The sequence below is a fragment of the Suricata suricatta genome, chromosome 11 (assembly GCF_006229205.1).
Source record: "Suricata suricatta isolate VVHF042 chromosome 11, meerkat_22Aug2017_6uvM2_HiC, whole genome shotgun sequence".
Taxonomy (NCBI): domain Eukaryota; kingdom Metazoa; phylum Chordata; class Mammalia; order Carnivora; family Herpestidae; genus Suricata; species Suricata suricatta.
Window position 1 is genome coordinate 47274959 of NC_043710.1, and position 15748 is coordinate 47290706.

Below are 15748 nucleotides of genomic sequence, written 5' to 3' on the forward strand. Positions count from 1 at the left end.
TTAATCTTGAAATAACAAAAACTAACATTTGTTGCTTATTTTTCTAGGGTGTGTCTACCATACCCACAGTTTTTCCAGTGTTGACACATTTCTATATAGGGTATCTTGTAGCTTAACATTTCTAAATCTTGAAAGCGAAATCCAGTATTGACATACTATGTTTTATTTTCAAAATGTTGATCTTTCCTGGGATTTGAATCATAGCTTATTTTATAGGCCTTTACATTTTATAAAGTACTTAATGGCACATGGGCAAAAAATAAGACCCCATAAATTCATGTTTCTCCAAATTCCATTCTTTTCTTATAAGTAAGTGAAATTGGCAGGTTTCACTCCATAATGGAAAACAAAACTAAAATACCTCACATAGCTTTGTCTTTAAATCTGTATATTTTTATCTTTCATCAAGATAAACATAAAATTATTTTGGACAACAATCCAAATGATGCCTGACAAAGGCCTAAAACTCTACTCATCAGCATATTTGGGGAAATGCTCATAAAGAATTAATTTATAGGCTGAGATGCTTATCATTTCCAATTCTGCATAATAAGGCTAAATTTATTTGAAGCAGATTTGCCTTTAGGCCCCAAAAATCTTGTGGCCAACCGTAAAGAATAAAATAATGAAACCAAATGCTGTTCTTCAAAAAGATCAATAGAACTGATAAACTTCTAGCCAGACTGATCAAAGGAAGGCACAAAATACCAATATTAGAAATTAGAAAGATGACATCACTACAGACTCTACAGATATTAAAAGGACAGTAAAGGGATATTATGAACATTTTTGTACAAATAATTTTTGCACAAAATTTAAATGATATGGACAGATTGCTTGAAAGACACTACCACACTCACTCAAGGAGGAATACATCATTTGTATAAGTCTTCGTCTGCTAAGGAAATTGAAATTGTAGTTAAAATCTTTCCATACTGCAAACCTAGACCCAGGTGGATTCCCTGGTTAATTCTACCAAGAATTTAAGGAAGAAATAATAGTTCTACAAAAATTCTTTCAGAAAATTGAAACAAAGGGAATATTTCTCAACTCAGTCTATGAGACTAGCATTACCCTGGCCTGACAAAGCCAACAAAAGAAACTATAGACCAGTATCTGTGATGATCACACATTCAAATTTTCTAAACAAAATTTTAGCACATCTAAGCCAACAGGGTATTTAAAAGATATAGGGGCATCTGGGTGGCCCATCGGTCAAGCATCTGACTTTGGCTCAGGTCATGATCTCACTGCTTGTGAGTTCAAGCCCCATATCAGGCTATGTGCTGACAGCTTAGAACCTAGAGCCTGCTTCAGATTCTGTCTCTGTCTCTCCACCCCTTCCCTGCTCACTCTCTGTCTCTCTCTGTCTCTCTCTGTCTCTCTCTCTCTCAAATGTAAAAAAATAAAACATAAAAAATTTAGTAAATAAAAGGTAATATACCATGTTCAAGTGGCATTTATCCCCAGAATGCAGTTTCACATTTGAAATCAATCAATAGAATTCACCATATTAAGAACTAAAAAAAGAGAAACCGTAAGGTCAGAAACCAATAGACTCAAACAACCATTTGACAAGATAGAATATCCATTCCTTGTAAAAATGTTCAGGAAACTAGTAATAGAAGGGAACTTCCTCAAACCATAGATAGCATCTATTTCTTTAAAACATATAGCTAACATCATACTTAATAGGGAAATACTAAATATTTTTCCCCTAAAATCAGTAATAAGATGTGGATGTCTGCTTTATAACTTCTATTCAACATTGTACTAAATAAAAGTCCTAGTCATGCAATAAGTCAAGAAAATAATAATAAAAGACATCCACATTAGAAAAGTGAAATTATCTTTATTTACAAACAACATAGTTGTCTATGAAATCTAAAAAAAAAAAAAGCTAGTAGAACAAGTGAATTCAGCAAGGCTACAGAACACATGATCAATGTATAAAACTCACTAGTATTTCCACAGACTAGCAATGGATCATTGGAAAATTGAAATGTAAAAATTATTACCTTTACAATAGTATCAAAGAACATGAAAGAAATCTAACAAAATATGTTAAAGACCTAGACACTGAAAAGTACAAAACATTACTGAGAGAAATTAAAGGCCTAACTAAAGCAAGAGATACCTCTTGTTCATGGGTCAGAAGACTCAGTATTGTTGAAATGTCAGTCTCCACGAATCGATCTAAAGATTTAGTGCAGTCACAAACTCCCAGGAGGCTATTTTGTAGAAATTGGCAAGCTCATTCTAAAATCCGTATGGAAATGCAAAGAATCTAGAATAGCCAAAACAACTTTGAAAAAGAACAAAATTGGAAAACTAGCACTATCTGATTTTATTATAAAGCTACAATAATCAAGATTATGTGATAATTGATGTAAAGATAGACAAGTCAATGGAACAGAATAGAGACCAGAAATAGTCCCACACATATAGGATATGCAGACAACTGATTTTCAGTGAAGGTACAAAGCAACTGATAGAGAAAGGATAGTTTTTTTTTCAACCAATAGTGCCAGATAATTGGATTTCCATATGCCAAAAAAAAAAAAAAATTGATCCAAACCTAGCAACAGTATAAAAATTAATTCAGAAGGGATCATAGACCTAAATATAAGACCTAATACTATACAATTTCTAGAAGAAAATATAGTAAGGATTTTTGTTACCTTGGGTTAGACAAAGATATTTACATTCAACACCAAAAGCATGATTTATAAAAGAGCAAATTCATAAATTAGACCTAGTCAAAATTTTAAATTTTTTTCTTCAAAAATTACTATTAATAAAATCAAAAGACAAATCAGCAAGAGTGAAAATATTTGCAAATTATGTATCTGCTTAAAGGACTTATATCTAGAATAATTCAAGAATTCTTCAAACTCCATAATAAGAAAACAACCAACCTATTTTCTTATGGGCAAAACATTTGTACTGACTTTACCAAAGAGGTACAGATGGCAGATAAGCACATGAAAAGATACTTGGCATCATTTGTCACTAGGAAATGAAAATTAAAATCACAGTGAGATGCCACTACATTACCTATTTTAATGGAAAAATTTTTCAAACTGACTACCCCAAGTGTAGATGAGGATATGTAGGAACCCGAACTGTCTAACACTGCTGGTGGGAATGTAGAACTGTACCATTTGGGAAAAGTTTGGCCATTATTTAAGATGTTAAACATACCTGTACCTACCACATGATTTAGCATTCCTTTCCTAGGCAGTTATGCAAGAGAATGAGAGTTTTTGCCCATACAAAGGCATATACATAACATAGCAGCTTCATAGGTCACAACCAGAAATCCAGACACAACTCCATGCCCATCCACAGCTATGAATAAACAAATTGTGGTATATCCATACAACGGAATACTATCTGACTATAGAAAGAAATTAACTACTGATAACCCAACAACATGTCTGCATCTCAAAGAATTATGCTTAGTGAAAGAAGGCAGACAAAAAAAAGAGTACATACTTAATGATTCCATTTATAGAAAGCTCTAGTAAATTCAAATTATTCTATAGTGACAAAAAGCAAATCAGTGTTTGCTTAAAGAGAAGTGTCCAAGAAGAGACAAAGTGAGCACAAGTCAGCTTTTAGGAATTATGGATGATAAGCTCATTATCTTAATTGTGCTGATGATTTCAGGGGGTGTAGATGTGTCAAAACTTATCAAATTGTACACTTTAAATCTGTGCAGCTTATTGTACGTCAATTATACCTCATTAAAGCTGTTAAAAAAAAAATCTCCTGGCTGACAAACCTCTAATCTCTTATTCTTTGGGACTTATTCCCCAAATCTTAAGTCCTTAGATGAAGTCTCTTTGGCTTAATGTTATTTCTTCTATTAAAACAATACTTAACAGAAGGGGAAGGAAGCATGTGGATTGTGATTTTGGAGACCACTGTAAAATTCTACAGTAGATGTGCTACAGAAGAATCTAGATGTCCCATTGACAAGGAAGAAAACACACCAGTGAACTGGGCAAACTGAGTCTCTGGAAGATAGGACAAAATGGAGAAAGTATAATTTTTCTTTTTTACTGGAAATCTAAGCACCAGATTTTGCCATGGGAATATAATCAGGTTTTCATTTCTCATCATGGTAAAAAGACATTCAGAAAAAAGAATTGAGAGCCCAGAAATAAACCCACACATATATGGACAATTAATTTACAACAAAGGAGCCAAGACCATAAAGTGGAGAGAGGACAGTTTTCAACAAATGGAAAAACTGGACAACTGTATGCAAAAGAATGACACCAGACCACTATCTTACACCACACCCAAAAATTAACTCAAAATGGATTAAGGACTTGAATGTAAGACCTAAAACTATAAAATTCCTGGAAGAAAACAATGCCAGTAAGCTCCTTGACATCAGTCTTAGCGATGTATTTATGGATCTGACTCCAAAGGCAAGGGAAGCAAAAGCAAAAATAAAAGGGACTACATTGAACCAAAAGGCTTCTGCACAATGAAGGAAACCTTTAAAATGAAAAGGCAACCTACTAAATGGGAGATGATATTTGCAAATTATATATCTGATAAGGGGTTAATATCCACAATATGTAAAGAACTATAACTCAATGATAAAAAAAACAAAAACAAAACATGGGCAGAGGATCTAAATAGAGATTTTTTTTCCTGTTTTTCTTAATGTCAGATTTCAGATGTAGTTATCTAAGTATTAATCAATCCAGCATTCAGGACAATCTGATCCTTTTTTTTCCATTGAAGAAACCCTCACATGCTTATTTCTTAAACTCTTGCTAAAGAGAAAGGAAGGGAGGGAGGGAGGAAGGGAGGGAGGGAGGGAGGAAGGAAGGAAGGAAGGAAGGAAGGAAGGAAGGAAGGAAGGAAGGAAGGAAGGAAGGAAGGAATGTAGGTTGCTCTACATCTTCTTTTCTTCTTCCTGTAAACCTGATAATTAACCTCAGTTTGGGGGCAGATTGTTCCCAAGCAGTTAGCAACTGCAGGTGCCCCTGTGGCACACACAGGCACACGCATAATGCCCCAAGCACCCTCACCGTGATGCTATCTAAGCACCAATTCCAGTTCAAACAGAGTGAGTGCCAGGGGCCTTGAGAAGTGTCTAACCTTTCTAACATAATTGTAGGGTCTGGGATTTGTGGTGAGGCCAGTCACTCAGTACAGTGTGCTATGAAAAGTATTTTTCCACTTGTAGAGAAGTTTTGCTTCTAGTCCTAGCATATGATCTCCCTGAAATGCCTGTAAGTTCAACCTAAGGTCATATTCATTATCATTTTCATTCTACTTTACCTCATAAGTGGGACTTCAAAATTATATACTTAAGCATATTAAGTATCAGAATAATCAAGCAAAGATACAGATATGTATGAGGCAGTGGTTTCTATGGAGAAGAGTCATTGAGAGAAATGTTTTGTTATTTGGCATTTTGTTTAATAAAACGGTTTTTTAAAAGTTTTTAGACCCTATCATGGACTGCGTCAGTAGAAATAGCCCTGAACTCGTCTTCCCCTGTGAGTAACAAAGTATATTCCAATGTCTATTGGGGCAAAGTTGTTCTTGGAGCTCAATCTCCCTGAACACATTGCAGATTTCTCCTCCCTGAGACTCAAATGGAAAGGAACCAAGTTCCATCTTGGGCTTGTCTCCTCCCATCCTACCATCCACAACCTGAGTCACCCCCTCTCTATCATGTGCATACTGGCTATTGGGGTGGTGCTATTGATTCTGAACCAGGAGCTCAGACTAAAGAGCTTGCAGTTCTAAAACCCTGGAAGAGGGCATGCCACCCAACTACTCAGAACCATGTCCCATGGAAAGCTCTCCTGTTTCTATGGAGACCTGATGCACCAGGAGGTGACTCAGAGAAGGGAAGCAACTCCATGGTATATAACCCCATTGCATGGGTGTCACACTTTTGTTTAATACGTCTTCCTAAAATCCATTTTATTTTGTATTATGAGCTAAAATTTTAGTTCATTTAAAAAGCCAATAAGAAAGTGTTATGGGGGAAAACACCTTTAATCACAGAAAACTAGGTTTCTAACCAAATGATAAACTTTAATAAATCAGTGATATCCAGATTATGACTTTAAATCCTCACTGATTTGGGGCACCTGGGTCACTCAGTTAAGTGTCCAACTTTGGCTTGAGTCATGATCTCACAGTTTGTGGGCTTGAGCCCTGCGTTGAGCTCTGTGCTGACAGCTCAGAGCCTGGAGCCTGTTTCGGATTCTGCATCTCCCTTTCTCTCTGCCCCTCCCCCACTCATGCTCTCGTGCACACTCTCTCTCTCTCTCTCTCTCTCTCTCTCTCAAAAATAAACATAAAAAATAAAAAAAAATAGATTCTCACTGATCTATTAAGCTGTAATACAACATATTCCCCACATGCCTGCTCACTTTGGCTGACCAAGTGTGGGTCTATGTTGCCAAATTAAGCATGGAGACAAAAGCTGGCTTCTAGAGAGCCTGCCTAAAGTGTTCATTTGAAACAGCTTTTAAGCAAATATAATTATGATTGGAGCTTCTCTCAGCCAAACAAAATTCTCTAACTGGCCATGAGAGATTAAGTAGTAGGGAGGTGAGATCGCTAGGTGGACTGGAATATCATGAGGTAATCAGTCTACCTTCTGCCACCATAAGATGGCTCCACAGAGTCTGCATGCAGCTTGTCCCAGGTACACACTATGGCTCAGTGACCACCCACGCTCTGCCTTGTTCCCTCCCTCCCATATCATGCTCTCATCCTTATTCCTGTATCCAAGGACCCCACAGTTTAACTTCATAATGACAAATCAGGTTAAATGGCATAAGCTCCCCCTTCCCTTGGCACTTGAACATATCTTTCTTCTATGCATCTGTCCCTCCTCATTTCCAAAGCTGTTCCTATATCTGGGCCCTTAGCGTCATTCATTCTTGCTTTCCCAGGGCCTTACTCTCTTAGTTTCCAGCTCTTTTGCCACCGTTTCTTCTCTCTCTACTGGCTTCTCCTGCATTGTCTTCAGACAGGCACATATTTCTCTTGTCCAGAAAAGGTCTCTTGCTCTCCCCTAAACCACTACCCCCTCTGTCATTTCTCTCACTGCCAAAGTTCTCATTTTATTACCCACTATTACACCACAAATGCTTGAAAAGCAAGTTACAACTTGTAATAATTTATGTCTGTCAAGTATCTGGCACAGTATAAAGCAGTGAATGAGGCACACACATTGGAACCTAAGAAGCTGGGTTCAAATTTGGGCTCACTGGTTACTGTCTAATGTCCTTGGAAAGTTACTTAATCTTACTCATCCTCAGCTTCTTTGTTTCTCAATGCGGAGGGGGTGGATAATAATAATGTTTATCTTCAGAGGATCTGAATAGACATTTTTCCAAAGATGACACGCAAATGGCCAATAGGTATATGAAAAGGTGGTCAGCATCACTAATATCAGGGAAATGCAAATCAAAACCACAGTGAGATATCACCTCATACCTATTAAGATGTGCATAGTTGGTGGGAATGTAGATTGGTTCAACCACTGTGGAAAGGTGGTTTCTCAAAAAACTGAAAATAGAATGACCTTATGATCCACCAGTCCCACTTCTGGGTATGTATCCAGTGGAGAGAAATGAGTGTCTCAGAGAGACAGCTGTACTCCTGTATTCACTGAAGCATTATTCACAATAGCCAATATATGGAAACAACCTAAGTGTCCATTTACAGATGAATGGACAAAGAAAATGTTATATATATAAACAATGAAATATTATTCAGCCATTAGAAAAAAAAGGAAATCTTGCCATTTGCAACAACATGGCTGGACCTTGAGGGCATTATGTATGCTAAGTGAAATAAATCAGAGAAAAATAAATTCAGTATGATCTTATTTATATGTGGAATCTAAAAAAGCCAAACTCATAGAGAAAGGTGGTTGCCAGAGGCTGGGGTTTGGGGAAAATGGGGAGATACAAGTCAAGGAATACAAACTTCCAGTTATAAGAGGAATAAGTTCTGGGAATCCAATATATAGCATGATGACTATGGTTAACAACACTGTACTATATACTTGAAAGTTATTAAGAGACTAGATCTTAAATGTTCTCACCAAGAAAGAAGGTAATTTTGTGAGATGATAAAGGCACTAACTAATCCTATTGTAATTATTTCATAATAAATATGAATATGAAATCATTGTATTTTATACCTTAAATTTACCTGTTATATGTCAGTCATATCTCAATAAAGCCAGGTAAGAATGATGCCTATCTTGTAGTGTTGTTGTGGAGAGTAAATGAAATTATGTTTCTAAAAACCCCTGGTGTGGTGTCTGGCACATAGTAGTTGCTCAGCAAGGCCGGCTCCCTTCCCACCTCCACTCCTGGTAGGGATTCAAGTGATTGAGTGACCAAATGGTCTCCTACAAATAACAGATCACCATTTGGTGGCATTGCATCCAGTTTTTGTTAAGTTTGAGTCTTACTCTTTTCTTTGCCTTGTGTATTTCAGGTTCACAACCAGTATCCAACTGAGTTTGAGTTCAATCTCTATTACTTGAAGTTCTTGGCTTTCCACTACGTATCTAATCGCTTTAAAACATTTCTCCTGGATTCAGACTATGAAAGATTAGAGCATGGTATGCCTTTTTTTATTAGTTTTGTATGTTTTTTTTAATGTTTATTTTTGAAAGAGAGAATGAGAGACATAATGAGCAGGGGTGGGGCAGAGAGAGAGGGAGACACAGAATCTGAAGCAAGCTCTAGGCTCTGAGCTGTCAGCACAGAGCTCGACATGGGGGCTTGAACTCATGATCCATGAGATCATGACCTAAGCCAAAGTGAGAAGTTTAACGAACGGAGCCACCCAGGTACCCCATTTTTGTGTGTGTTTAATTGAAAACCCCAATAACATAACTACCCCCAAGTGTGGCAAGGCCATTTTAGGACTCATAAAAGTAGAATAGAGAGGACTGCCTGCCCAGATTCTGAGACCATGTGCTGTGCCAGCTCTTAGGGACTGCACGTGGTCATCCCCGTAGCACCTTTGGAAGGTGAAATCTGCTTACTATTTTAATATCTCAAAATGGTATCACTGTTTGAAGAGGAATGTTTGACTTCATTTTTCCAACCCTGGTACACTCCAGTAGGAAAGGTACCTGCCCTTGGAGGCAGTTTGCAAAACAGTAAAAGCCCTGGAGCAAACAGACCAGGATTAAATTCCAGTATTCCCAGTACCAGCTGAGTACTTTTGTTAGTTGAGTAGGTGCCTCTCTTCAGTTTCCTCATCTTTAAAATGAGGACAATATTAGCACCTACCCCTTTGGGACATGATAATCACATTAGGAAATATTTGTAAATTTCTTAGCACAGTTTCTAGTGTATAATAATAATTCATTAAATTTTAGATATCTCCATCAATACTATAATTTTTAAAAGCAGTAACACTTGTAAAGAGTAGATTTTTAAAGTCAGTCAGCCCCTGTGAAAACATCCCCACAGGGATTTTACATTCTTCTCTTATTATAGGGAGAGGAGAAGGGAAGATATACAGGATCTTGGTAAGAAGACAACAAAGAAAAAAAATCAGCTATTTTCAGTATATGTACCTGGATATTCATAAAGAGGACTCTTCTAGTTGAAAATATTTACTGATATTTTCAGTTTAAAATATGAAATCAGGAAATATTTCTTTCCAGTGCATGCTATTAAAATTGTCTAGTGTGATATTTGATACTTTTAGGAAAGGAGACAGCACTGGTTCTTATTTATACTTCCAGACCTTTGTTGACATCATAATCAGAAACTTTAATTTCTTAAGCACCCATGTATTGGGAAGATATTAAGGAAAGCTGATTTCAAGGGACATTAGAATCTCTTGGAGAACTTTTAAAATATCTGCTGGGACTCATCCTCAGAGATTCTAATTTAAGTGGTCGGAGGCCAGACCTAAGCATTGGGGTTTTTTAAAGCCCTTGATTTTTCCAGTGTGTGGCCAGGGTTGAGAACTACCACACTGCACTCTGCAGTTAAAAGGTAGACAAGAAACGCTAATTAGTCTTGGGGACCTCTTACAGGATTTTGTTCCAAGTTGGGCTTGAGACAGTCTTTTCTGATAAACTGGTAAGATGCTTGTTGACTTTTGACTGAGTCATTTCATTCAAAGCAAAACAGCACTAAGATAGGCACCCTTCCTAGCATTTTAAAGAAATAACCTCCTGGGGCAACTGGGTGGCTCAGTTGAGCGGCTGAATCTTGATCTTAAGGTCATGAGTTTAAGCCCAGTATTAGGCTCTGCACTGGGTGTGGAGCATACTTGGAAAAAAAGGTCTGCCTGGCTGGCTCAGGCTCAGTCTGTTAAATGTCTGATTCAATTTCGGCTTGAGCCATGATCTCACAGTTCATGAGGTTGAGCTCCACATTGGGTCCTGCACTGACAGCATGGAGCCTCTCTCTCTCTCTCTCTCTCTCTCTTTCTCTCTCCCCCCCCCTCTCCCCCCTCTCTTGCTCACACACATTCTCTAAATAAATAAATAAACTTTTTTTTTAAAAAGCTTATTAAACAAAAGTGAGCTCGTGTGAGTGACAGATTGACTGGTTGATGGGTACAAAGATAGGATCAGAAAATCCCTGAAGCACCAAACCGCCCCCCACATTTGGCTTTTGTTAAGTCACCCAAGGATACAGACCACACCCTTCTATCATCCAAAGTCTCCATGATGGTGATTTGCAGTATATATAAACTACTAAACAAAAAAATGCTTTAAATAGCTTCATAATGAAGAGCCAATGACTGGAAAAAGAAACACAAAATTATGTTTTTAACTGAACTTCATCACATAACTCTAAGTCCTTCCCCATTTCTCCTGAAAAATGTGTAGACTGACTCCTGGCATGGAGCTCTGTGTAGGATACTTGGGATACTGCTAAATACTTGGGAAAACCTTACCAGATGTTTTCCTTCCATTTGGGTTTGTTTTCATATAGCTGTGAAGTTCATTCCTATCCTTAGCTTTGCAGTCACCTCCTAAGATTTCCACACACACATTGATATTCTGAGAGCTGTAAAATATATTTCACTTTTCATCTGCTACGTGCATCATAGTTTTAGGCAACCTGTTGATTTATTTGACTTTTGATGATTATTTGGGGGGGGGTTTGATTTACAGGAACATTGTTTGACGATAAAGGAGACAAGCATGGCAAGAAAGGAATTTGCATTTGGGAGTGTATTGATAGAATGCACAAGAGGAGTCCCATTTTCTTTAATTATTTATATTCACCAGTGGAAATAGAGGTACAGTAAGCATTTATGTTTCGTTTCCTGAGTATTTAGTGTTAAAGTTTTCCTTACTTTTAAGTATATTTAAGCTACTTAAGCTTTTTATAAACATTGGACTAGGAAGCTATTTAAAATACCAGAAGCTATTTAAAAATTTGATACACTTTGGGTTTGGGTTATGATGGAATAGAAACTGTTCATCATATTCTTAACCACAAAAATTAGGAGCTGGCCCCCAAAATCTAGAAGGGATAACTTCAAGAAAGTCAAAGTGAGGCAACTTTCTCCAAGAAGAAAGACCAAACAAAACTTGAAACCTCAACTGGTTATCTAAGCTGAAAAAATCTAAAATACTTTAGAAAAGATCTCCCTAAGTCCATGTATACCACAGCTGTGGAAGAACCCCAGTGGGACGCAGGGTGTGTGGAGCCCAGCCCAGAAGGATGACCGCCATGCTCTGTGCTGCACAGCGCTGTGAAGGGCGCTCTGGAATGGAGCAGACTGGTTTGATAAAAAGTGAGAAGTCCCGCCTTACTCAGGCGAGAATGCCCCTGCCCTGGGTCCCATGTATTAGGACGCCACCCTGGTCTTTCTCCAGCTACCCCCTCCTCATGAGGTGAAGAGCACGAGAAACCAAGCATATGTGCTTAGAAACCCCTTCTTCATCTAAACCATGCTCTGGTACCCAAAATTTCTTGCCTAAATCCAAGTTACTCACAAGGCTACTTCTCTCAGTCTGTCTCCCAAACCAGTGCATGTACCCTTCAGCCCCAAGGGTGCCTAAGAAGTAGCTGTTTGGCAGGGAGTTGATCAAGTTTAGCTGTGTGGGCAAGGGTGTATATACACATTCATAAAAGACCTCAGAATATAGGATAGAGCCAAGATGAGAGGAAAGGGGATTAGGCCAAGGACTGGGGGAGCTGGGACCAGCCTCCCCAGTGCCACCACTTTCTGGTGTAGAATTCCAAGGAGTCCAAGAATTCTCAATCTGAGCGTTGTTTTCCAGGTCATAAGGAAGTTATATTTATCAAGGTAGGAAGAGAGATATATTTTACTTAATAGTTTATCTTGATATATAACTTTTAAATATTTAGACATATGGTATTTGAATCTCCATTCATGCTCTTGCCCTGGACCCTGCAAATGTTAAGGGCTGACCTGCCAGTAAGCTTGGGGTACTTTGAGGTCAAGATGAAACTATATTTCAGAATTTTCTTTGAACAGGCCCTGAAGCCCAGTGTAAATGTCTCCAGCCTCAAGAAGTGGGATTACTACATAGAGGAGACCCTTTCCACGGGGCCTTCATATGACTGGATGATGCTGACCCCCAAGCACTTCCCTTCCGAGGACTCTGAAGTGGCTCCAGGAGCGGGGCCCCAGAGCCAGAGGAGAACAGTGTGGCCGTGCTATGATGATGTCAGCTGTGCTCAGCCCGATGCTCTCACCAGCCTTTTCAGCGTAAGTCAGGCCTGTGTAGACACGCACAGAGGGCACCAGGGGCCCTGGTGGTACCCAAGGCCTCAGGAACCAGGCTAAGTGAAAATGGTTCGCACACTTCTGGTCATGGCTCTCCTCACTCTGGGCTAGTGTGATATGTAGCATTCCAGGAGGGAGAGGAGACCAAATTTGCTCCCCAACAACAGTGGGGGCCCAGGCTCAACTACTGGAAAAGGGTCTCAAAAAAGTAAGTTTTCTGGCATGATGAGGAAGCAATCAAGCATATGGAGCAATTTGCAGCTTCCCAGCTGTTTTAGCTGCCCAACAGCCTGAGTCAGGCCTGGGTTATGGCTTTTGTGGGTACTCTATTTCCTCTGGTCAGAAGTGTGGCTAGTTGATGGCCTGATGGGAGTACTGCCAGCATCTCTACAGGGAATATTCTGAAGTGAAATGGTCCCAGCAGGTCCCACCCTGCTGAGAGCAGAAGCCCTGAGGAAAGATTGAGCCCAGATATGGGCCAAGCAGTTCCTGAAGAGTCTTTGAGCAGCCTTGTGACCGGGAGGAGTGTGCTGCAGTGAAGGAGTGCACCCTCACAGAGGCAGCTGCTCTGATCCCCAGCTTCCTTGCCCCAAGGAAATTCCATTCTCCAGGCATTTCTTAGTTCATTCTTTCCACACCTGGTTTTAAATCAGCAGAGTTGGGGGTTCCTCTGTCAAGGACAGACTCCTACCTCAGCTCTTAGGGTTTGGATGCCAGCCCAGTGCTTGGCCTTTTGCGGTGGCCATCAGATTTCCTCTGGGCTAGCCAATGGTGAAGGTGTTCAGGATACATATTTTACTTCTTTATTTAAGCTATTCTGTACAAAAAGGCCTGATTACAGATCCTAATAAATCATCTTTGCCACAGTGCATCACACCAGCGAGAACTCACACCACTGCTCCTGGCTTGGGAGGCCTCTGAGGCCACTGACTTCAGCTGCCCTCTGGCACGATGTCCATCGGGGCCAGTACAGAGGAGACGTGGCTCTGGGGCACGTCCTGATTTCTATTTACTGTCAGAAACTCCTTTTAATTACTTTGCAGGAAATTGAAAGATTGGAGCATAAATTGAACCAAACCCCTGAGAAGTGGCAGCAGCTGTGGGAAAGAGTAACTGTGGACCTTAAAGAAGAGCCCAGAACAGACCGTGTGAGTTGGTAAAATCCTTTGAGGAGCTACTTCGGAGCTTTTTGAGGCTGCTAGGTCAGGTAGGGCCCACTGCCACAGGTAACCCAGGTGAGTGTATGGCCAAAGGGAAGGGCAGAAACAGAGGGGTCATGGCCGGGAGGTCCAGGGCAGTAAGTTCCAAGTGACTGAATACTTCCTGAGTGTCTCACTTCACCGCAGTGACATAATACTTGTGTTTCAGGGCCCCGCATCCATGGAAAATTACTGGGTTCTTTTCTCTCTGTGCCTCTGTGGTTTCAGCTGATTTTCTACCACATGAGGGGGGAAGGGAACACCAAGACCATATTTGCTTCAGAAAAATAACCAGATGAAATAAAATATTTTTAAAAGACAAATTATGCTACTTTCTGTTGCTCACACCCCCTTTTCTGTTTCTGAATTAAGAAACATTTATCATAAAAATCTTTTAAAAACAGGGGCACCTGGATGGGTTAGTCGCTTAAGCATCCGACTCTTGGTTTCAGCTCACGTCATGATTTCACAGTTCTCAAGTTCAAGCCTGGTGTCCGGCTCTGTGCTGACAGTGCGGAGCCTACTTGCAATTCCTTCTCTCCCTCTCTCTCTCTCTTTGGCCCTTCCCCTGCTTGTACTCTCTCTCTCTCTCAAAATAAATAAATCAACATTAAAAATTTTTAATATTTTAAAAACCAACACTCTGCTTTCTCTTTTTCACACCCCCTTCTCTGTTCTGATTTCACCTTTTATCAGATATGTAATATGTGCAAGAGACTGTGCCAAGCACCCTGCACACTTTAGCTTCCTACTTAACCTGCAGTGAGGAAGTGGTGTCCCTTATCATATGTCAGGGGACAGGCACCCTCCAATCCACACCACACTAGCTCCAGATGCAGCCCAAGGGAAGTTAGGACAGATGTGAGTGTTCTAAAGAGCACTTCAGAAAGAAGGAGAGGTCAGCAGGATCCAATGTCACAGAGGGGCAGGGAGGATGGGGGGCATAGAAGAAAGCCTCCGACGTGCTAAGAAGGGATCCTCTGGGCACTAGCTCTTGCCTTCACATGGCAATTCAGGAGTTGCTGTTAGGCCACAGTTGGGTGATGTCTTACTGCTTTAATTCTCAGAAAAATAAAAGAGTTTCTTGATATTTTTTCTGAATATGAAAGTGAGATATATTTATTCTTTTAAATAAGACAATATATAGACACTTACAGAGGACAAAAATCACCCACAACGTATAACCTAGAAATAAGCCACTAAGCTGTCAAACATATTGTATCATTCAATACATACATATAAAAGGGATTTGCTATACATACTATTTTTTTAATTTATTTTATTTATTTTGAAAGAGACAAAGGGCAAGCAGAGGAGGGGTAGAGAGAGAGGAGAGAGAATCCCAAGTGGTCTCTGTGCTGTCAGCACAGAGCCTGATTCGGGGCTGGATCCCACAAACTGTGAGATCATGTCCTGAGCTGAAACTAAGAGTTAGACCCTTAACCTCCTGAGCCACCCAGGTGACCCTACACATACTATTTTAAAACCTGCTTTCTTTTTTACTTAATATGAGGCATACATGGCCTTCCATTGGTCATGTCTAATGATAGACATGAAGGTTGTTTCTGAATTATTACTCTTATAAACAACTGCAGGATAAACATCACTGTACATACACCTTGTTTATTGCTCCAGTTTTCTCCTTGAGATACTGTTTTTGAAATTAAATCATTGGATTAGTTGCTCAATGAAATCTTTGTAAAGCTTTCCTAGCCCTTTTTTTTTTTTTAACTTAAAATACAAATTTATTACCTTCTAGTTTGGGTAGGGTGGGGATGTGTTTTTACTGAAGTGTAGTT

General features: G+C 39.4%; 1 protein-coding gene across 2 annotated transcripts in view; it reads left to right on the forward strand.

The window, feature by feature from the left end:
• SBF2 (SET binding factor 2) overlaps nt 1-15748 on the forward strand; it is a 483232-nt gene that overhangs the window by 460588 nt on the left and 6896 nt on the right. For both annotated transcript variants that reach the window (XM_029956586.1, XM_029956585.1), the window contains 4 exons: nt 8506-8632; nt 11162-11289; nt 12499-12732; nt 13794-13898. In XM_029956586.1, coding sequence (XP_029812446.1) covers nt 8506-8632; nt 11162-11289; nt 12499-12732; nt 13794-13898 — 594 coding nt within the window. The remainder of the gene's footprint in view (nt 1-8505; nt 8633-11161; nt 11290-12498; nt 12733-13793; nt 13899-15748) is intronic.